This window comes from Macrobrachium nipponense, chromosome 20 (assembly GCF_015104395.2).
Source record: "Macrobrachium nipponense isolate FS-2020 chromosome 20, ASM1510439v2, whole genome shotgun sequence".
In the NCBI taxonomy this organism is placed as follows: domain Eukaryota; kingdom Metazoa; phylum Arthropoda; class Malacostraca; order Decapoda; family Palaemonidae; genus Macrobrachium; species Macrobrachium nipponense.
Window position 1 is genome coordinate 16354770 of NC_061089.1, and position 21597 is coordinate 16376366.

Consider the following 21597-nt stretch of genomic DNA (forward strand, 5'->3'; position numbering starts at 1 on the left):
TAGCATTTTCTTCCACAATTCAACAATTGATAGAAATAAAAATATATCATGGATATTGGGTATCTTTTTGGGTCAAATTAGATTCCCTCTTTTACTCTTAATTTACTGGAGCCACGTTTCGCTTTAAATTAGCTAGACCCAGGGCTGTTCTAAGGCTTGGCCAGGGGCCCCTCGGGATCCCATACTGCCTTTGTGTTCCTGAGAAATAGCTTGGAGGAGAATAAATCACTCGATTGTTGCCGGAAAGGCCTGGGATTTCAATCCATGCAGAGCCTTTAATTGGAGTCTAATCTACTTTGGGCCCATATTTTTCTCTAATGTTCCTGGGCTTCCTGGTTTGTTCTAGTTTGCTTTCGATGTCTTCCTCTCCGCTTTTCTCGTGAATGTTTCATTTTCATTTTTTCTATATCGCCCAAATTCTTTCAGATGTTTTATTTTTCTATTTCTATCCTCGATCAGTAATCAAGTGAAGATCAAATCAGGAAAACTAAACATTCCTTGAGTGCCTTTTGATAATTGCCATAACACCATTTTATCTTTTTATTCTTTTTTTTCTCTTTCTCTAATGCATACCCATCTTCTAATAATATTTACTCTTTAAGTGCTGATACTGTGAAAGCAGTTTGATAATGCAATCTATTATCATTATCATTATTATTATTATTAGTCATGCCTAGTGAGAATGCAAAATGAGCTGGTATTTTTTCAGGGACAAAAGTTGACTTAATATTTAGAAGCGATTCCCCCACAAGCCTTGCAAGTCATCGCTTATGTGACTAAGGGCACGATAGTCCCCATTTGCTTAGGAACTTTATCTTCTGACGGCTTGTTCATCACATCTCTTCATATTTATCATTTAAAATACTAAAAGGCATAATAAAAGTAGACAGTAACCTATTTACATTAAACAAAAACCAGACAAGAAATAATGGATGGAAACTAGAACTGAAGAGATGCAACACATCCCACTGTGGGAACTTCTTCACATACAAGATATGTGACACATGGAATAAACAGCCACAAGAAGTTGTAAACAGCAACAGTGTGGAAGAGTTTAAAAGAAGCTAAACAGAATCATTAGGACACTGTGAATGAACAGTAAAACCTGCTCCTACAGATAAGTGAACACACGATGTCTCCTCGGATGGACTAACAAGTCTTTGAGACATCCTAATCCTTGTAACTCCTTGTCTGTTGAATTTATAGGACATAACATGTAGATTGCAATTGTCACATTCGTGAGGCTTCCTCCTCTTACATTCATTCCGTCGAAAACAGGTTAAGTTATATTTTTTTCCTTCAACTGCCTAGCTTTGGAATTCTCGTCCTGCTTGTGTTCTTCCAGGCTCTTATAACCTTGTTCCCTTAAGAAGCAGAGAGAAATTTTCGTTGTTTTCTTCGGGTCTGGACAACGGAAGGGCATTCGATGTCAGTCGGCTTTTGTCCTTGAAAATAAGATTTCTTAAGCCGTCTTCGAGAAAGGCTCAAGTGCGACTCTTACGTAGGTCGAGATGGTCAACTTTACTTATATACGTTACAAGGTAAGCCTTATCATGTGGACTATACAGTTATTTCTCTCTCTCTCTCTCTCTCTCTCTCTCCAGGGCAATTTCACAACAGCAGCAGTCCGAATCATTGGTATACGCAACAACTAGAGGCTGGCGTAGGTACGCCACCGCCCTAGAATACCCATTCAATCTACGTCATCCTAAAGGAAAAACCAGGAGTCCCTGTTACCCCGCCGCCCATATATATATCCGATTCGGTCGGTTCACGCTTGCCGCCCCAGAAAGGACGCCCGCGGAACGTTTCCAAACAACGGCGGTGTTTACGGATGTCCCTTACTGCGTCGGGCTAAAAGGATGTGTCAACAGGGCCAGATGCACCAGGAATGGACTCGGCGGCTCTCGGCAGAGTCCAAATACCACCATTATGCCGCGACGAGTGATCTTGCGATAATTAACGAATGAGAGAGAGAGAGAGAGAGAGAGAGAGAGAGAAAGAGAGGGCAGAATAAACAGACAAGTGGAAACAGAAAATTTAAATTTACTTTAAGGTTCCTGATAAATGTAAGTTAATGCACAGAGAGAGAGACAGACAGACAGACAGATAGAAAGAGAGAGGGGGGGATTAAACAGTGAATTTAGGAGATTTGAATTTAATTTAAGGTTCTTGATCAATGAGAGTTAAATAAATGTAAAATAATGAAGAGAGAGAGAGAGAGAGAGAGAGAGAGAGAGAGAGAGAGAGAGAGAGAGAGAGAGAGAGAGAGAGAGCGGAATAAACAATAGAAACAGAAAATTTGAATTTACTTTAGGGTTCCTGATAAATGCAAGTTGAATAAATGTAAATTAATGCACATAAAGAGAGAGAGAGAGAGAGAGAGAGAGAGAGAGAGAGAGAGAGAGAGAGAGCGAGAGAGGTGGGCAGAATAAACACAGTGCAAACACAAAAAATTGAATTTACTTTAAGGTTCCTGATAAATGCAAGTTAATTCAATGTAAGTTTATTCAGAGAGAGAGAGAGAGAGAGTTAAACAGTGAATATAGGAAATTTGAATTTACTTAAAGGTTCCTGATAAATGCAAGTTAATAGAGAGAGAGAGAGAGAGAGAGAGAGAGAGAGAGAGAGAGAGAGAGAGAGAGAGAATTAAACAGTGAATTTAGGAAATTTGAATTTACTTAAAGGTTCCTCATAAATGCAAGTTAATGAAGAGAGAGAGAGAGAGAGAGAGAGAGACCTTACCTTACAGACCTTACATCTTGTTCGGGTTGCCCCAGGTCCCTCAGTGTGAGGCACCTCTAATGTCTACCAGAGAGTTGCTAGTACATCTTCCGGTATATTTTGCATCTTCCAATCTTGGATGGTCTGAGATGCAGTTTAGATATTTGTCGAGCTTATTCTTAAACACATCTACGCTCACTCCTGATATATTCCTCAGATGAGCTGGCAACGCATTGAATAAACGCTGCATTATCGATGCTGGTGCGTAGTGGATTAATGTCCTGTGTGCTTTCTTTATTTTTCCTGGTATAGTTTTGGGCACTATTAATCTACCTCTGCTTGCTCTTTCTGATATTTTTAGCCCCATGATGTTTTCAGCTATTCCTTCTATCTGTTTCCATGCCTGAATTATCATGTAGCGTTCTCTTCTCCTTTCTAGACTATATAATTTTAAGGATTGTAGTCTTTCCCAGTAGTCAAGGTCCTTAACTTCTTCTATTCTAGCTGTAAGGGACCTTTGTACACTCTCTATTTGTGCAATATCTTTGTGATAGTGTGGGTACCATATCATATTGCAATATTCAAGTGGACTACGAACATATGTTTTATAAAGCATAATCATGTGTTCAGCTTTTCTTGTTTTGAAGTGCCGTAACAACATTCCCATTTTTGCTTTACATTTTGTCAATAGAATTGCTATTTGATCGTTGCATAACATGTTCTTATTCATAATCACACCAAGGTCTTTAACCATTTCCTTATTTGTGATTGTCTCATTATTAGGTCCCCTATATGCATATGGCTTTCCTTCTCTGTCTCCATAGTTTATTGATTCAAATTTATCAGAGTTAAATACCATCCTATTTACCTCTGCCCAATCATATACTTTGTTAAGGTCTCTTTGTAGCGCGTTCCTATCTTCCTCACAAGTAATCTCTCTACTTATTCTTGTGTCATCGGCGAAACTACTCACTACCGAGTCCTTAACATTACTGTCTATGTCTGCAATCATAATAACAAACAGTAATGCAGCTAACACCGTACCTTGTGGCACACCGGAAATTACCTTAGCTTCATCCGATTTCTCATCGTTTGCAATAACTATCTGTTTTCTGTTGTGTACAAATTCTTTTAACCAAAGAAAGAGAGAGAGAGAGAGAGAGAGAGAGAGAGAGAGAGAGAGAGAGAGAGAGAGAGAGAGAATTAAACAGTGAATTTAGGAAATTTGAATTTACTTAAAGGTTCCTAATAAATGCAAGTTAATGCACAGAGAGACGAGAGAGAGAGAGGATAGAGAGAGAGAAAGGAGAGAGAGAGAGAAGAATTTAAACAGCGTGAATTTAAGGAAATTTGAATTTACTTAAAGGTTTCCTGGATTAAATTCAAGTTTAAATTCAAATGATAAGTTAATGGCAGAGAGAATGAGAGAGACGAGAGAGAGAGAGAGAGCGAGAGAGAGAGAGAAGGCCAGAGAAGAGAGAGAGAGAGAGAGAGAGAAAGAATTAAAACAGTTGGAGGAGATTTGAATTTTATTTAAAGGTTTCCTGATAAATTTCAGTTTATTCAAATTTTTTGTAAGTTAATGCAGAAGAGAGCGAGAGAGAGAGAGAGAGAGAAAAGAGGAGGAAGGAAGAGAGAGAGAGAAAGGAACAGAAATTTCTTTAACTTAAGGTTCCTGATAAATTAAGTTAATTAAATGAATTAATGCAGAGAGAGAGAGAGAGAGAGAGATAATGATAATAATAATAATAATAATAATAATAATAATAATAATAATAATAATAATAATCCTTTATTTCCATTTGTACATTGGGTATTCTACATAAGTAGCCATATCAATATAAAACATTTTGAATTTAACTCTTACATAAAACTTGGTATAGGTTAAGAATATCAAAATCAGTAAAAATAGCAATAATATAAATACCATAGGAAACTATTTGAAACTATGTATAAAAGTAGACAGTCATAGGTAAAATGAGCTTCAAATAGAAATCCAATAGTCATAAATTATCAATAAATAAGTATATAAAATTACGTACAGGCAATAAAGAAACTAAGACAGTTCTAAAAAGACAGGATATGTAGTAAAAATCAGATAGTCATAAAATTTTCAATAAATAAGTCTTAACAAATATGTACAGACTCAGAGCCCATTTTGAATTAGGATACTTGGATTTAAAAACTACAATGTAGTATCAGTTAGTAAAAGATATAAAAATAAGCCAGATTAAAATCTAAGGACAAAGTACTAATAATTAAAAGAACAATTAAGACTATATTATAAGTAAACTCCTTAGTTTTGACTTGAAAATAGACACAGAGCCAGCTTCTTTTATTTCACGTGGCTGTTCATTATACAACACTGGACCTCGGACTCTGATTTGCCGTGAGCCAATACTAGTTATGTCTTGCAACATACAAATCATCCCTTTGGCGTGTAGTGACATTACTGAATAAAGATACTGGCGGGAAACTGTATAACCAATCTGGAATTTTATTATTTAAAGCTTTATATACCATAGTGCACATGTCAAAAGTATACTGGTCTCTTATTTTCAACCATTCCAATTCCTTTAAATGTGGAGTTACATGTTCAAACTTTCTAACGTTGCCAACAGCCACTCTTGCTGCAAAGTTCTGCAGCTTTTGTACTCTTTGTAGCTGTGATTTGTTAGTACATCCCCAAACTTTTAAGCAATTTTATAAAACTTAAAGCCAGTGACTGGACGACTATCTTGCGAGTACTTGACTCAAAATGATCTTTTACTCTATTTAAGTATATAAGAGTACCCATTACCTTTTTATACATTTCGTCTATGTGAAAGTCAAAGTTCATATACCGATCGAAATGAACGCCTAAATTTTTCAGTCGTCATTGGCTTAATTATATTTCCATTAAAATTTATCTGTACCTCATCTCCAATATCTGACACATATTGCCTGGATCCAATAATGATAAACTGTGTCTTTTTCTCATTTAGAAGTAAGCCATTTTTCAAAAAGTAATCTTTAGCTCTGTTTAGAATGTCTTCTGCCTTACAAATCATGTCGGCTATATCCTTAATGTCACCTTCTATTAGTATTTGCGTGTCATCAGCATATTGAACTATAAAACAGCCAGGTATTGATCTCACGAGATCATTAACATATACCATGAAAAGTATAGGGCCGAGAATTGATCCCTGAGGTACTCCGAATTTAATATTTTTCTTCGATGACACAGTACCATTTAGCCTGACGGACTGAAACCTATTCTCAAGGTAGCTCTTAAACCAGCTCTGATCAATATTCATCAACGTACATTTCTCCAATAATATGGCATGATTCACGCTATCAAAAGCCTTAGATAAATCTAGTAATAAAAGTAAGGAAACTTTTTTTTTTTTTTTGTCTATATTTTCATAAATCTTGTCAGATAATTTTAACAGGGCGGTTTCAGTAGACAATTTTGGTCGGAATCCATGTTGGCTTAAAGAGATTAGTTTATTTTCCTCTAAAAATTCAGTTAACTGATTTGCAATAATTTTTTCAAGTACTTTCGATAGAACAGGTAGCAAGGAAATGGGACGGTAATTAGAGATATCGTCGGCATCCCCGCTTTTGAAGAGCGGAATGACATGGGGAATTTTCCAAATGTCTGGATATGAAAAAGTAACAATTGATGTATTGATAATTATCGTAAGGTAAAAAGCAATAACATATAAACCATCTCTAATGAAACGTAAACAAATACCATCAGATCCAAAGGCGTTAGTTTCTTTCAAATCTTTAATGACTAAGATTACTGTGTTACAGTCCACTGGCCCTGGTTTAAAACTATCGACTCTACTGTGAGGGATAATAGGGTCTGTTTCCAAAGGCATGCGGTTATGCAGTTCTTCCTGTGTTTTTTCAAAGGTCTTTCTCTCCACTTCTGCAAAGAATTCGTTAAACTCTTCAGCTTTACCTTGCAAATCATCTTTGGTATCACAATTCAGCTTATTCGTATCGCTGTTTATTCCATTGAAAAGCATATTAGTAATCTTCCACGTAGCAGCCATGTCACCTTTAAATTCTTGTTTGTAGTACTGCTTTCTACTATCAGTTAACATCGAGTTTACCTTTTTCTTCAGTTCCTTTGAGTTTCTCTAAGCTGAATATTATCTCTTTGATTTTTTAGTTTTTTTTCACGTTATCTCTTACCTTTATCGTCTCTTTTATAATATCAGAAATCCAAGGGGCAGGGGGACGAGTTACTTCTCTAGTAACCACAGGTGCGCACATATCTACACAGGATGTGAAAACATTGGTTAAAATTTCTACTTGCTTACTTACGTTATCGGTATTTAAAATTTGATTCAATATGTGAACATTATTCATAAGTAGAGAGCAAAGAGTTTCTTGAGTAATTTTTCAAGCACCTAAAAGTTTTAAAAACAGTTTGCCTTTTCGGTTTACGAACGTTCAGCAAGCTAAAATATTCTCGTGATCTGCTGTTGAGCTAGGGGTTACCTCTGATTTTGTAATGACTAGATCGATAAGGGATGCTGAGGTAGAAGTGATTCGTGTGGGTTTATCTACAATCTGGTCAAATCTTAAGTTTTTAATTAGCTTACCCAGTTTGTTCTTCTTTTTTAACAGATCATCATTAAAATTCCCGTAAATGAAAATAGGCTTATTTCGTAAAATTACTTCCTTAAAGACGTCTGAAATATAGTTAAAAAGAGGTAACAGCAGCTTTAGGATGGCGGTACACGCACCCGACAATAATAGAGGGAAATTTTCGATGTTGGACGGAGACCCACTTCTTCCACTCCCTCCTGTTTTTCGATCCCAAATTTCAGCTCGGTGACTTTCAAATAATCCCTTATAAACAAACATACACCTCCACCTCGACCATGATCCTCACGATATATATTATACTCAGGTATATGAATAAAAGTATCACTTATATAAGGATACAGCCATGTCTCACTAATACATAAAATATCGATTTTTTGTTTTTCTAGAATTGACTGTATTTCAAGTATATGACCAAATATTGATTGGGCATTTATATGTACAATTTTGAGAAAATCATTACATTTAGCATTCTCAATGGCACTCCCTTCTTGGCCTATGTCCTAGTAATGGATATTTTTCTGACATTGTTTGCTTTTGTGTCCATATTCATGGCATGAGTAACACCTAACCTTATGGTCGAACCTACAGTCGGATTGGTGGTGATTAAATTCACCACATTTGTAACACCCATACCCATTTCTTTCGGTATATGAATAATAGTAGTCGTTAACTTCTCTGTTAGTTCTATCATATCCTTGTCTAGCATTTGTACTACTAAAGTGCGCTTGGTCTCTACCATAACCAAGTCTACCTCGATGATAAGTATTATTCCTTGAGTGTTGATAGCTATTTCTATGTAACCTATTTTTATTCCTTCCTTCTACCTCCCGATTTATCATAAGGTTGCTACTTTTACTCTTTACATGATTAATCCTATAGTTATTATTTTTCAGATTACATATATTTGACTTGATTTCTTTCCAATTATAACAGAGAAAGTCGTTTATGCATATAGATGAAATTGCATCTAGCAGCCTAACCGCATCAATTCTATTTAGCAAATCATAGTTTTTATCATCCTGATTTTCATAGCAATTTGTATCAATATCGCCTGTTCCAAGCTTAAAAAACCTTTGTGTCTCAATTAAACCACACCATTTCTGTCACACTTCTAACAATTTACAGTTATATTGATTTATTCTACTATTCAAATCATGTCTTGCTTCTAGAGCTGGAACAAGTTCACAAACCTTTACTACAATGTCATTATTTTTCTCTTTGAGTTCAGCTACAATGGCGCCTAGGTTATCGAGGACTTTCCAACGCCACATCTTCGTCAAGCAGGTCCTGAGTACCACAGTAGATGATGCATTCTTTCGGTGAAATTTCCAGTTTTTCCCTAATCCAGGACTTTAGTAGATCCAGATTTGCTTCGGGGAGGGTTCTGATCATAGCCTTATCGTTGAGGTCATTAGACTTTACTTCTTTTAAACAAGAATCTCCAATAAGTAATATATTTCCTTCATTCGAAGTGGATGCCATAGTTTGACGGGAGCGCGATCTATTCTGTTGCTGAAGGTTCTCTTTTAAGTGTTTGATAGTTTCTTCAGCAAAATAAAGTTTAGTTTTAAGCTCCTCTATTTCTTTTTCCTTCTCTGCCAGGGAATTGTTCACAACATAAAAATTGTCTTTAGTTTCCCTAACAAACGCTTCAAATCGGTGTAGTTCTGCCGAATTTGGGATTAGTCTCTCATTTTCTATCTCATGGGTGCCATCAGGCGGCGAAAGTGTTTCTTCAATACTCCCATAATAAGTGGTCAGTTTATCAATTAGGGTTTCTTTATTAGTCCATACACCTCCAAGTCCCAGCTGAGTACAGTGTTTCTGCAATTCACTCTTCTTGTACCCTTTTTAAAACTTGTGTTGGGTTTGAAAGCGACGACAACGGTGGTTTGTCTCTCTCTTCACCTCTCCCTGTCTCCTCACCTGCTGTATGTGTGCTATTAGTAGGCATATTTGATGTTTACAGTGCGTGAAGAATAATGGGATCTTAATACAGATTCTGATAGAAAGAAACAATACTATGAAGTTCCTTTGACGTCACAAGATGCCTAGTGCGCATGCGCGTCTCAGAAAAAAAATTTAACAGGAGTCCAGTAGGAAACTCCAAAAAATGTTACAGCTAAAAATAACAATGTACACTTCAAATTACTAAAAACACTGGTCGCTGACACAATCACTGCGCTTTCACATACACAAACTGGTCACTGTAATCCCATAGAAAATCCAAATATGCGAAGAAAATCCTTGTTAAATGAAGAGGTCATCCAGTGCGGTGGGAGCTATTTTGGTTCGAGAGAGAGAGAGAGGAGAGAGCAGGAGAGAGATGAGAGGAGAGAGAGAGAGAGAGAGAGAGAGAGAGAGTTAAACAGTGAATTTAGGAAATTTGAATTTACTTTAAGGTTCCTGATAAATGCAAGTTAAATAAATGTAAATGAATGCAGAGGGGGGTGGGGGGTGTAGCAGAATAAATAGGCAGTGGAAACAGAAAATTTGAATTTACTTTAAAGGTTCCTGATAAATGCAATTTAATTAAATGTAAGTTATTCCACACACACACACACACACACACACACACACACACACAGAGGCAGAATAATCAGACAGTGGAAACAGAAAATTTGAATTTACTTTAACCCATTACTGCCCGAATTTTATTTTTAGAATTTTTTTTATTAATTTAGTTTAAAATGTATATTCATATGATGTAGTCATGTATTTTATGCATTTTTCATGGTATTTGCCCATATTTAAGACCTACTATATATAGTAGGTCAGGCAGATATGGGGTACACATTTTTATTAAGAAGATATCTTTTAAGATAAAGTCCATTGGTATTTTGTCATTATTAAGAGGATACATTAGACACAAGAAACTAAGTAATAATATGTATTACAAAATATTATAAAGATAATATTGCAATTTACTGCTCAAATTTCTCGCATTTATAAGCTCTACTACTGTAGAAATTGTGATACTTGCTATAGAATAAAATAGAAATAATAAGGGTGTATGCTTTAGAAAGGATATTAATTCATACTTAAATTTTGAGATAAATTCCGCGATATCACAAAATAAGAAACTAAATACTATAATTAGCAGTGTTCTAAAGAGCACGACGATGATACTCAACAAAGCATTTTACATATGATGGAACACCACATTTCATTCTCCCTTACTAAGGATGAGATTTGCATGAAGGTAGAGCACATTTCCATGCATGTTTTCCAAAAGTTTGACAAGGTGACCAACACTGTCATAACATACATCTGGAATAACCCGGAAAGACTGTCTTGGCTGGCCTATTCCCACACTTGGTTCTCCCTGCTGAAGATATGTTCTTGCAGTGAAGTGCCTGAAGGACAACAGTGGAAGGTTGCTTTCATCAATCATCCGAGAAAATATCGACCCCCACCACTTTTTCATTCTAATGGATATATGATAACAGTTGATGTTCTGGTCCACCCTATCAGTGCCACCCATGTGTCTGTTGTAATCACCAATGTGATAAAGTTGACTTACTCTAATTTTCTTTTTGTTGTCCTTTGCTGACTGACTTATGCTAATTTTCTCTTCGTCCTTTGCTCAACATTGAGATACACTTTCCAGGGGATAAATAGGAGAGTATTGGATAGCACTGAAACCAACAAGATCTTGTGAATATCCACAACAATATCCATATTTCCTAGAGGAACCTTCATTTCGTTTGTGGAGTTTATAGGAAAAGTCTTCGGAATTCTATTGTTCCTTATTCTTTCTGTTGCTCCATAGTTTATCCCTAATAGGTGATTTACTAATGGTAAACTTGTGAAGTGGCTGTCCAAGTAAAGCATCTCTGGTATATCTTTGATATGTCTTGGTAATTTTTCAAATAAAATCATCAAAGTGCCTCCACGTTTTCCAAACATTTCTTCATAGTGACAATTCAACCCGAAGGCTGTCCCTTGTTATACATAAAAAATAGCTAGATATCCAAGTGGAGAATTTAGGTATCAAGTTTTGCATCCAAATCTCACACTTTTTTTCCAAATGCACTGTTTGCATCCATGGCTACCAAAAGATACTAGCATTGCCTATTCAAGCGATTTATGTTGATCCGTGTAGTAGGCTATGGCAAATTTTGTTTAAATGGTCATTAGAGGTTGGAATTTTGCCAGTTTGTCATCCTTGTTTAGTGCCTGAATATCAGCGAAATGCAGAAAACGTAGTATTTCTTCAAATCTATCATGTGATATTGCCTTAGCAACGAGTTCGACTCCAACATCAGCATCCAAATATACCAGTATAATTGGTGATTTATTTGTTACGCTGGGCCATTCTAGTAATAGGGAACTGAAATAACTAAGATGTTATCTGGAAAGTAATTCATCAGCTACTAGGTATTCATCCAAGGACCACAAAATAGCAAACAGGCAATTTATTCTAACGAAAAAACTACGTAGTTGCTCATAGGAGATACATTCTCTAAGATTTTTCCCGTCCGTTACATATTTTGCCTCCATATCTGCCTGACCTACTATACATAGTAGGTAATGAAATAAAGCCTGTAATACTTATGCTTCAACTTCTACCTCAGTTTTGAATATATGAACTGGTTAATAGTTTTCAGTGACATGTTATATATCAATATAAAGATGTCTCATGAATTTGTGTAACCATGAGCTCAAGTCAAAAATGTGAAAATATTAAAACATTCTATATACCTTTGGTATTTTGTCAAAAAGTAGAAAAATTCGGATACGACAAAGAAAATCTCCTGTTTATATTAGTGATTAGATAAACAAGAACCAAAGAATAAGCAAAACAATAAGAAAAACAAAAAAGATCAAGGTGTGATATGTCCTAGCAATTGCACTGCTATATATAGTAGGTCAAGCATTAATGGGTTAAGGTTCCTGACAAATATAAATTAATGCAGAGAGAGAGAGAGAGAGGCAAAATAAACAGTGAAAACAGGAAATTTTGATTTACTTTAAGGTTCCTGATAAATGTAAATTAAAGCACAGAGAGAGAGAAAGAAAGAGAGAGAGAGAGAGAGAGAGAGAGAGAGAGAGAGAGAGAGAGAGAGAGCGGAATAACAGTGAAAACAAACTGAAAATTTGAATTTATTTTAAGGTTCCTGATAAATGTAAGTTAAATAAATGTAAATTAATGCGCGCGCGCACACACACACACACACACAGAGAGAGAGAGAGAGAGAGAGAGAGAGAGAGAGAGAGAGAGAGAGAGAGAGAGAGAGAGATAAATACCCTGAGTGAAAACAGTATTTAAAAAAATTACAAAACTTGAAATTTATGTAAGGTTCTTAATAAATGTAAATTTTCTTTTCGGTTCCTGATAAACGTAAATTAATGGAGAGAGAGAGAGAGAGAGAGAGAGAGAGAGAGAGAGAGAGAGAGAGAGAGAGCTCTGAGCACAGAATCAACAAATATTTGCAAGGCTATATTCGCGAGTTCGGACGAAAAAGCGACAAAAACTATCGTACATTGACGCGTGTGTCGTATTTGGTCATGAGCTCTGTCTTTTGACTTCATAATCTGTAAATGATGCCGTCTTGACGACGTGCGCGACATACTAGCTTGATGGATGCTCGTCATTCAATATAAGCATTGTTTTTTTTAAGCCCATTTAATGAGTGGGACAAAAAAAAAAAGTTTATTCGTGTCTTTTCAGTTAACATGGCATTGAATAACTAAAGCATGAAAAATTGAAAGTATAAATCCAAAATTATATATTCATAAGGCAAATGATGATAATTTTATTTATGAACGTAGTTACGAAAGAACAAACTGTCACGGAGGACGATAAATTACGAAGACTGAAAAGCTATTTTAAATACGATATCCATAAATATGGAACTCTTCGATCAAATGCTTTCCAAGCTACGTTTGGTTTTCAAGTTAACGGAGACCACTTGAAAGAGAGAGAGAGAGAGAGAGAGAGAGAGAGAGAGAGAGAGAGAGAGAGAGAGAGAGAGAGAGAGAGAGAGAGAGAGAGAGGCTATTTTAAATATATCCATAAATATGGAACTCTTCGATTAAACCCTTCCCAAGCCACGTTTGTTTTTCAAGTTAAACGAAGATCACTTGAGAGAGAGAGAGAGAGAGAGAGAGAGAAGAGAGAGAGAGAGAGAGAGAGAGGGGGGTGATGGGGGGGGGGGGGGGGGGGGGGGGGGGGTGGGGGGGGGGGGGGGGGGGGGTGGGGGGGGGGGGGGGGGGGGGGGGGGGGGGGGCATCCCAAAAGCTCCGAAAGGAAATTGCCATTAAGGGCAGCAGACTCGGGAGATCGTCTTTCCCGAGAGAAAATAAATGTGGGGACCCCAAGTCATCTCTGGTGCTTCTGTGCTTCGCCAAAAACGTCAGGATTACTGTCCGAGCTTTATATATTTGTGTGCCAGATGACATGAATAAATTCGCGCGTTGATAGCAGTAAGAATGAGTGGTGCTATGCCCGCACTTCGTCTTGGGAGATGATTCTCTCACCAGCGTTGTTATAAAGACATTAAGATAGCTTTTGATGGAAAGGCTCATTGTGGAATCATTATTCATAGTCTAGGATCATTTTAGAGAATCGTCCTTTATTGATAAGACTAGGCAGGCGTCTTCCTCTGAACTTTGTTTTTCTTAAACTTACCCGGCTAAATTTTACGTTCTTTCCAACCTATATCTCTCGCTTGTTACTCCATTACATATTTTTGCGTGTTACTAGACTCTGCCTTTTGGTTTGTATATTTCTGCAATTTTATATCAATCTGCAAAATATCATGGCTACTTTATCAAAAATATTCAAGAACAGCGAAGCTCGTCTCCAAATGATAACTAAATAGACTAAAATGCCACGGAGAAGAACTGCAGCTGACGTCACGCGTCGCTGTTTATTTTTTGAACGGGGATACGAACCTAAAGAAGCTTCACTCCCTTGGCCTAAAAAAAAAAAAAGAAAAAAAAAACACACACACACATATACACAAAAGCCAAATGCACGTGGCACATAAGCAAATGCTGTAGCTTCATATATTCAGCACCAGCGCAAACAATTTCAGTATTATATACCCCAAAAGAACATTATCTTTAAAACGATGGTTTACAATGGACACTTATCTTTGGGCTATTATTTTATGCACACGATACAGAACAATTCTTTGGTGACATTGGAGTGATGGACTTATTCCAGTTAAATATATTATTAAATTATTATATATTTTTGTAATGTACCTTGATTTTCAGAAAAAAAAAATGTAACTTATAGGCACTTGATGCCAATGCGTGACGTAGCGAGGGTGGGGGGGGGGGGGGTTTTTTTCAGGGGGGGTTGGGGGGGGGGGGGGAATCTCGTAAGTCTGGTATCCCATTCACTCGAGATGTTGGAACTTAAAAATTAGCACCAATTTGCATCTTGCTATCATTAGAATAGCGATTTATGTCCTTTAGTAATATATGAGGTGAATATTTTCGCGCTCTTGAGTAGTGTTTATTTTCAGCTTTCCCGAAAATGACATTTGAAAAGTGACCTATGTCGGCGCAATCGAGTTTTCTGTACAACGTATAATGCTGTATAAAACCATCAACTACGACCGGTAGTGCTTCAGTTGCTTCCTAGATGCGGTAATGAAGGTGCGTCCCACGCCTTCGCGAAGCGCTGCCAGATGCGCGATCCATAGCTAACTTTAACCTTAAATAAGATAAAAACTACTAAGGGCAAAGAGATACAATTTGGTACGTTTGATGATTCGGGGGTGGATGATCAACACACCAATTTGCAGCACTCTAGCCTCGGCAGTTTCTTAGATCTGAGGGCGGACAGAATAAAAGTACAGACGGAAGGACAAAGCCGGCACAATAATTTTCTTTTGCAGAAAAAAAGAGTAATAATAAATCTTCCACTAAGATTCTATGCGTTTCTTGCTATAATTAACATGGTAACTGTCATCATTATTCTAATTCTCATAAAGAAACTATCTCAAGACTGCCTGTTAGAAGGAGAAAGTGCCGAGTGCATGATTTATGACTGTTTTACTTAAATTAATCACAATTACTTCACTCAGTAAGTCTTTGGATTCATGTTACGATTCAGAAAGAAACGAGGCAAGTTGAGAGTAAATGAAGTTGTTTTTTCTTATTTATATTTCCGAATAAACAGACGACTTAAAAAGCATTATATAATCATATATATATATATATATATATATAGATATATATATTTGTATATATATATATATATATATATAATTTGTACTCTCTGTAAACAGTGATTTTGAGGAAGAAGATAAAGGAAACCGCGGGTACATGAGAAAATTATTCATTTCAGTTCAAGAGGGAGAATAATACCTGAGACATGAGGGCCATCGGCCTTTTGACAAACTATACACTCGAGATGAAAATGTAAAATTTCAGATAACGTTATTACTGGGAAAACGTAAAATGGAAGCTACACCATCTATGAAAAAAAATGCCTAAAATACCGACCGACAATTTAGTTTTTTTTGTGTGAGGATCATTCATACCGCCTCGTAATCTTGGCATTTCAATTCTAATCTCATATTCAAAATGTCTGATGTTTTTAACACTTAAAATAAACGGATTGGTAAACATGCGTAGGTCAGTAGCGTCAAATAAATCAAAATTAGCAAGCAAATAGAATATTAAAATGTTCGCATATATAACCACACTATTATAAAATAATAAAAAAAAAAATCTCTTCTCTTTCACGCCTAGATAGGTACAATGTGAGATCTTAAAACTCCTAACAGTTAAGTAAATGTGTCTATCGACATGAAAATGGGAGAGAGGATACACGCCTCATAGCCTTGAAACACACTAGATATGGCAATATCCTGAAATGAGCTCATGCAATACGACTGCTGACTACAGATAAACAGACACACTACGTAATAATGCTATTTTCTAGAGGTTATTTGAAATACAGTAAATAACAGTCATTCTGTAACTTACGTTGCCGGCAGTAGAGTGGTAGGAGCTTCCGGTGAGTAGCCAGGTTTGTCGAAAACAAAGAGCACCGGAGGCTCTTTCGTCTGCACTTCGTACCTCGAATCCCCAGACTCGTGAGAATCGTAGTAATACTCGAAATCTTCCTCGTAGCTGTACTCTGTAGGAACGTGCCTTCCTCTAGTCTCATCGTCAGTGGCCGGGGAGGGTAAATTTGGCGTCAGAGGTGCATAAGGCCCGGGCAGAAGCTTAGGGCCATAGGGATACGGGTTATTTCTCAACCCTGACCTTGGTTGAGAAGGAGGAATTGGTCTTGCTGGGGGCAACTTTCTTGGTCTACTTGGCTGTGGCTCAGTTCTCTCTTCTGGTTTCTTTCTTGGTACCGACTCAGGCGCTACAAACCGTCCAGATGGCACTGGACTGACCAAGTTCAGAGAGGATAACGTTGGAGCTTCTGTTTGCAAGGCATCTTCATGATGAACACTGAAATCGTAGTACTCAAAGTCACTTCTAATATAATCTTCAGGAGGCGCTTCTAAGCTTCTCAGCTTCTGGTGGTCAAGTAAACCTAATAACTCGCCATCGTCCTCAGCAAGCATTTCAAGCCTAGGCTGAGGCTTGTCAGTGGCCATCTGTGTGGGGCTCATAGATGGCAACTCATCAGTTTCCGCTGTAGGTTGCATGGTTGCAGTAACTGGTAGTGGAGTAATGACTGAAAAAGACTCTGGATAAAGTTCTGATGAATAGTCAGATCTTCCTAACTTAATTTGACTTTGAGGATGACTAGATGAATCAGAAGTTATAGCCTCATCAAAATCCTTTTTAGTCTGTGTCGGGTCTTCTAATTCCCTTTCATCTGTGTCAGTCTTGGGAATATCTCCAATACTTTGGTCATCGGAATAATGTTCAGGCTTTGGTATCTGTTGATCAGTGCTAGCATCTGCTAAAGGAAGCATCTCTTCAGTTCCACTAGACTGACCATGAATTGTATGACTAGATCTGATTAGGTCAGTACGTTCACTTTGTGACTGCCCTTTTGTGAGTTTTCTTCTTCTGGCACTAGATGTGTGATTTCTTCTTCTATTAATCTTTTTGGTATTTCTATTAAAATTTACATTAATCGGTGGCACAGGAGTTTTATGAACCGGCGCTGTGGTTTTTGGCATTGAGGTTATAATATTTGTACTATGTAAAGTGATGGTGGAAGGTGGAAAGGGTACAGTGGTACTGGGAGCAGACGACTGCAGTGTTGGTGATGTTGTCTGTAGAAGATCAATTGCTGAGGAGCTCTCACCCGGAACATTCGCAGCAGTTGCAGGGTTAGACGCATCCAGCCCTGCCCAAGACAGGTTAACCCCAGACACACTTTGATTAATGGCAATATCCGTGAAGTTGTAAACCGAATCCGTCAGATTGTCTTTCTGATCCTGCAGGGCATTCTCCAGAGAAAGAAGCCCTGCCAGGCGAAGGACAAACATCGCCATTGCTCCAGCAGGCTCTACCATACCGCACCCTGGAAAAAAAAAAAAAAATTTTAGAATGAAATGAGCATCCAAAATGCTAAGGGAGAAAATCCTTTGGTTTAAGACAGCCCCTTCACAATATGATAGTTTTCTTTACTCAGAAACCCTAAGTATTTCGAAAGCTAATAAACACACTCTTCACAATGAAAGGAGCTCTGCAGTAAGTACCATGTTATTAACATACACCTACATCTAACTTTAACATTAGTTTTTTCTAGGAAGTGTTAAAAAATTTTAAAAATAGAAAAAAGCACAATCCAACACGGTCTTGCAAAAGCATTACCCTAGTAACCATCACGTTTTCAATTGTCTAAACAAGAACCAGGAAACGAATGTACACTTAAGCTGTAAAATCATGAAAAAAAAAAATCTTGTAATATATGAGCAGCAAATGGAGCGAACAACGGATGCAGGCTGTGTCCTACAAGGATCCCAGACCTCAATAGTATTGTATAAGTAAAAGGGACCACTGAGGCTCCAATGTGATTAGGAAGCTAGAACTTAAAAGCTTTGTTTTGTTTTCTTTGAAAAAATGAGTAATAATTATTAGGACTTTATAGCGTGTGGAAAAGATAAGAAACCAAAAAGTCTAGTATGTCACCATGAAAGAATGGTAGATATGCGATTTTAATCATAATTAGGCTAAGAAAACAAGTCTAATTTTAACTTGCTTGGCCCTTAAAACGCCCACAGCTAAAAATGATTCCTCGTTCTCCCGAAACACAAGAAGGGGTCGAAATAGTGAACCGGGGTCATAACGATTAAGTCGTTGTTTGCGTAAGAGACCGTGACACCAACCTAACAACCCTTACAGGACTTTTTTTTCTCAAACGTTTTTATAATCTTTACCAATGTTTATTGAATCGGGAGACAGAGATGGGTGGCCCACAACACCGATGATTGGTTTTAGGTTAAGAAAGACGACTCTGCAAACCCGTTCAGAACTGCGCCCCCCCCCCCCCCCAAAAAAAAAAAAAGGGATTAATGGCGAAGGAACTTGAGCAGCTGATGGTAGAGGAATTGTTTGCTTAGCCAAGGGTCATGTGGGTGGTTATAGCTCAGATAAGGAGTGTCCCTTCTATGCAGTGTACACACATCTATGCAGACAGAAAGAGGGTCATTTTTTCCTCTTTTTTTATGTTCTGCGAGTTGCCCTTTCACCGGATCCTGAAACCGATACGTTTCAAGACTTGAGTTTCATCTCGTGAACCACGTGCCTTGTTTTCCCCCGCCCAACCCCCTTATCTCTCTCTCTCTCTGCTCTACTCTGCAGACTGACTCTGACGTTCGTGGACTTCACAAGCACAACAAACTAAAATCCCTCCAATTGACAGACTTGATCTCAGGCTGCTTGCGAGAGACACTGTGTCATCATCGTTACTCCTACGTTAATCGTTGTATTGCTTTGATAATCGTTCATCACTCTCGTTCTGATGATTCAATGCCCATCGGCTCCTCAGAAAAAAATAAGGAGGCCGTCAGTGAGCAGCCATCAGATGCCCAGTCTTGTCCAGCTGGAGCTCCCCGTGACCTTTTGTGAAAGTATGATGACCTAGATCGGACCTTTTCGTAGGACAGACAATTCTAGTATTTGACTGTTGACGCCCATTTCACTGACGAGTCATGTGCGTGTTTTACGCATTACTTGGCGTAACGATATTGAATAAGTTACGAGAAAAGTCTAAGGTTCGATAATGCCACTTTTAAGCCCTGTGTAAACCAAATACCTACTTTACCACGACTGTACTACGCAATGAATCGTGATTAAATCTGATAACGAAAAGATAAATAACACAAGTGACAGTCATACAAATTACATAAATTTTATTCATTAACATATAATTCAGTCCAAGTAAAATAATCTAAGTAGTTGTCCTTTGTACAGTTGCTTCTCAAAATGAGGTTTAAGTGACTGATGCATAGAAAAAAATTAATAAATAAAAACCGTGTTCGTTTCACTTTCTATCATTGCCATCGTTGCTAATTCATGGCTTTTTTACTCTGGATGAATTCCATACCTCATACATGAATCTAATCACATACCGAGGACAGGTAAAACCGAGGAGCTATTTTCACAAAAAAAAAACTGGAAAATGAACGAAATTAATTTGAAACGTTGAAATATGACGACACAAAAACGGTTTACATGCATATGAAAATGAGAAGAACAATGTTGTGGTACACCCCCAGATATATACGTATATATAAAATAGTAGAATTTAATAACAAAATAGGAGACTTTCAACGCATACTTGTTGATTTCTTTTTTTTTTTTTCATTTATATAGATTTTTGGCATTATGCCAAGCACTGGGGCAACTAAGGCCATTCAGCGCTGAAACGGAAATTGACAGTAAAAGGTCTGAAAGGTGTAACAGGAGGAAAGCCTCGGTGTTGCACTATGAAACAATTGTTGGGAGAGGGTGAACAGTTAGATGGAAGAAAGAGAATATGAACGGAGGTACAGTAAAAGGAACGGAAGTAGTTGCAGCTAGGGGCCGAAGGGACGCTGCAAAGAACCTTAAGTAATGCCTACAATGCACCGGATGAGGTGCATACATGTTGATACCATTTAACTTCAACTTGTGAACGGATGACAGTGGAAACAAAAAGGGCAAAATATTTTGTGATCACGTTCCATAATCATAGGCAGATACCCGTCAAGAACTGGTAGTTTGTTGGACTTGCAATGCGCAGTAATACTTGTCAGATGAAAAATTGAGTAGCTGGCGACCGTCTCCAAAATTATTACCCAAATTATTTACGTCAAACATCAAGCCAAAAGTGCATATTGATCAAACATAAAAGAGACTAATATTGAAACGAATTCAAATAAATAACGCAGAAGGAAACATTGTAAAGTCATAGAGGAAATTAAAGTAATGACTGATGGAAGTCTAACTAACATAGAGCAAATATTAAATGCAGAACTTCGTGTCGAAATAGTCGTAAATGGATGCGTTACAAATGCTTGTGCATAATTATTGCAATAGCAAGGCTAACTTTTCTGAGCTTCAATGATTACTTATTGAAGCAAAAATAAATAAATTTAAAATGTGTTTTGACGCACAGTGATAAAGAACAAAATAAATGAACGTGCAAAATACCTCCTACAGACAATAATAAAAACGACCAGATTTTGAAACAACGCTATCGGAAAAACAACGCATAGTAACGCAGATCCACTACCAGTAGGTTGCACTTAGAATTAAAATGGTGTGAAAACTTAAGAAAAGCCAGTTATGAGCATTCAAAAAAGCTATGACATGGAAGGAGTTCTTCAAAATCTTCTGATAGAAATAAAAGGCCACCGGTGGACTAAACGAGACCGGAGAGGTTCTCTAGAAAAAAAAAAAAAAAAAGTGATAATGGTTATCCGAAGAATTAGAACTCTTGGTTTCTCTCTCTCCTTCTTTGTTTGTTTTTGTATATGTCTACCAGTCATTTGTAACCTTTCTCACTCTCTCTCTCTCTCACACACACACACACACACACATCGTCTTTACATGTGCCATTCATTCATTTGATTATTACACCCATTCTTATTCTACAGACCAAAGTATCTGAACCTATTGTATTATCCTGGTAAAGTATAGAGTTCGCTTTTCAATTTGATTATAACTGCCAACTTTGTCATAATTGGGTCTGAATTACAGTTTAATTTGGTAACAAAACTTAAAAGAGTCTGAAATGATTATACTTCTATCAGTTTAGTTTTCTCCTGAAAACTCGGCGATTACGTAATATATATATATATATATATATATATATATATATATATATATATATATATTATATAT

General features: G+C 37.2%; 1 protein-coding gene across 3 annotated transcripts in view; it reads right to left on the reverse strand.

Annotated features, from left to right (window-relative positions):
* The window catches only part of LOC135222478 (uncharacterized), a 73764-nt gene that overhangs the window by 18972 nt on the left and 33195 nt on the right, over positions 1–21597 (reverse strand). For all 3 annotated transcript variants that reach the window (XM_064260564.1, XM_064260574.1, XM_064260568.1), the window contains exon 2: positions 16282–17788. In XM_064260564.1, the coding sequence (XP_064116634.1) occupies positions 16282–17780 (1499 nt within the window). In that variant the 5' untranslated portion in view covers positions 17781–17788. The remainder of the gene's footprint in view (positions 1–16281; positions 17789–21597) is intronic.